The 2,226-nt window shown below is 55.3% G+C and overlaps 1 protein-coding gene across 1 annotated transcript in view; it reads right to left on the bottom strand.

Annotated features, from left to right (window-relative positions):
* Positions 1-2,226, bottom strand: part of ALPL (alkaline phosphatase, biomineralization associated) — a 9,309-nt gene that overhangs the window by 2,101 nt on the left and 4,982 nt on the right. The window contains 2 exon segments of the mRNA XM_009646565.1: positions 1,245-1,503; positions 1,590-1,911. Of these exon segments, the coding sequence (XP_009644860.1) occupies positions 1,245-1,503; positions 1,590-1,911 (581 nt within the window).

Raw genomic sequence — 2,226 nt, 5'->3', positions numbered from 1 at the left:
AAATATCATTTTAAATTTTTTTTTCCCCCCCAGTTTGGGTTTAATGGGGAGCGAAAACCTTGCCCAGGCAGAGCGGGATGTCCAGGAAAACCCTGGCGTGGCACAAAAAAGTGGGCGAAAACACCCGAGGAATTTCACCTCGCTTGAAATAACCCTGAATCCCTTCCTATTAATTAAAACCCAGGACAAAAATAACCATTTCCAGCAGCAAATTTGGCCTTTTTTTTTTTAAAAAAAAACTTTTTCTTTTTCCCCCTCACGGCTGTGGGAAGGCTGCTCCACATCGGGGTCCCCGTGTGAACCCGCCAGGATGGAGCCCCATCCCACAGCTCCTGCTGTTTGCTTTGGAGCCTGATTTATTTGCCCTCTGTTATTTATAACCGAGCAGAGATTTTTTTTTTTTAAATTTTTTTTTTTTAATTCTCCCCCCCCTTTCTCGGTGCAGAAGGTGAATTATAAAGCTGCAAAACACTGCCGCCAAAATTATTAAGTGAAAAAAAGGGAAAAAAATGGCTTTTCCCCGCTATATAATTATTTCCAGCCTGGGACAGAGTTAAAATTATATTAAAGGGAAAAAACCCAGCAGAAGAGGCTATTAAAGAGCTAAATAACAGGCTGAAATGTTGTGCTTTGGGGCTATTTTGAAGGACAGAAGAGGATTTATTTACAGGGCTGAATTTCTGCGTAAATCCGCAGTGAGAGGCAGAATTGGGGGGAAAAGGGAGGGTTTGGGGTATGGGAAGTATGAGAGAGGAGGGGGCTGCTGGCGGGGGTAAGCGGGGCTTGGGGGGCTGGGCCTGTTTGTGCTCATGGTCCCAGCGTTGCATCTGGTGGGGGTCCTGGTCCCACAGCCACCTGGGAGTCCTGGTACCGCACCCATGGGTCATCCTTGTCCCACATCCACCCAAGAGTCCTGGTACCGCACCCATAGGTCATCCTGGTCCCACATTGGCTGGGGGTTTGGCTCTGCACCCATGGGTCATCATTGTCCCACATCTGCTGGGGGTTTGGCTCTGCACCCATGGGTGGTCCTGGTCCCACATCTGCTGGGGGTTCTGGCTCTGTACCCATGGGTCATCTTTGTCCCACATGTCGTTGGGGTTCTGGCTCTGCACCCATGGGTCATCTTTGTCCCACATGTGCTTGGGGTTCTGGCTCTGCACCCATGAGTGGTCCTGGTCCCACATCTGCTGGGGTTCTGGCTCTGCACCCATGGGTCATCCTGGTCCCACACGTACCACGGCCCTGTCCTCATCCCAGGGTGGTCCTGTTCTTGTCCCTGGCTGGCCCCATCCCACGTCCCTGGTGGCCCCATCCCCATCCCTACCTCGATGTCGGGGATGTTCTCCACCAGCTGCCGGGCGATGTCCTTGCAGCCGCCCTCCAGTGCGTCGGGGGGCATCTCTCCATCCGAGTACCAGTCACGGTTGGCGGAGTGGGCGTAGGCGGCGCTGGGCGTGGCATGGGTCACCCGCGTGGTGGTGACGATGCCCACTGCCTTGCCTGCACCATGAATTCAGGGGACAATGGTGGGAACACCCCCAAACCCCACCACTTTACCCCCACCCTGGCACCCACCAGCCCCTCACCTCCATCCTTGGCCCAGCGGAGGATGGAGGTCACCTCCTGGCCCTTGGTGGTGTTGCAGCGGTCACGAGTGACACCGGCGCTGACGCCCACCGTCCCCTCGTTGGCTTTGACGCCGCAGAGGTAAGCGGTGGCCGTGCCCGCACTGTCAGGCACCTGTGCGTTGGTGTTGTAGGTCTGGGGGGGGCGTAGATCAATAAACCACATCGTCATCATCATCATCACCAATCACCACCACCATCATTATCCCCACTCCAGGGCTTCATCATCATCGTCCCCATCCTGGAGCTCTCCTCCCCATGTTTGGCTGCAGCAGACCCCATCCTGCCTGTGCACCCCCTCTTTGGCCCCTTGCCCCCCGCTTTTGCCCCTTGGCCCCCCATGACGTCATTGCACATCATCCCCTCGCTGCATTTTGATACTTTTTAAGCCTTTTTTCTACCCGTTTTTAGGCAGGGAGAGAGACAAGCCACCGCCGCGAGCATCCCCTGCAGGGCGGGGGGAGACAGCAGGGAGAGGCGGGGACTTCCAATTTAATAATAAAAAAAAGCGCCTTTTGTTCAGCAAAATGACCACAGGAGAAGCAGGGGGGGTCCCCACGGCTTCCCACGGTTGGGCGGCCTCCTCCCGCCCCCCCTC

The sequence above is a fragment of the Egretta garzetta genome, unplaced genomic scaffold (genome assembly GCF_000687185.1).
Source record: "Egretta garzetta isolate BGI_Z169 unplaced genomic scaffold, ASM68718v1 scaffold69, whole genome shotgun sequence".
Classification (NCBI taxonomy): domain Eukaryota; kingdom Metazoa; phylum Chordata; class Aves; order Pelecaniformes; family Ardeidae; genus Egretta; species Egretta garzetta.
This window is presented reverse-complemented; position numbering and strand designations above follow the sequence as displayed.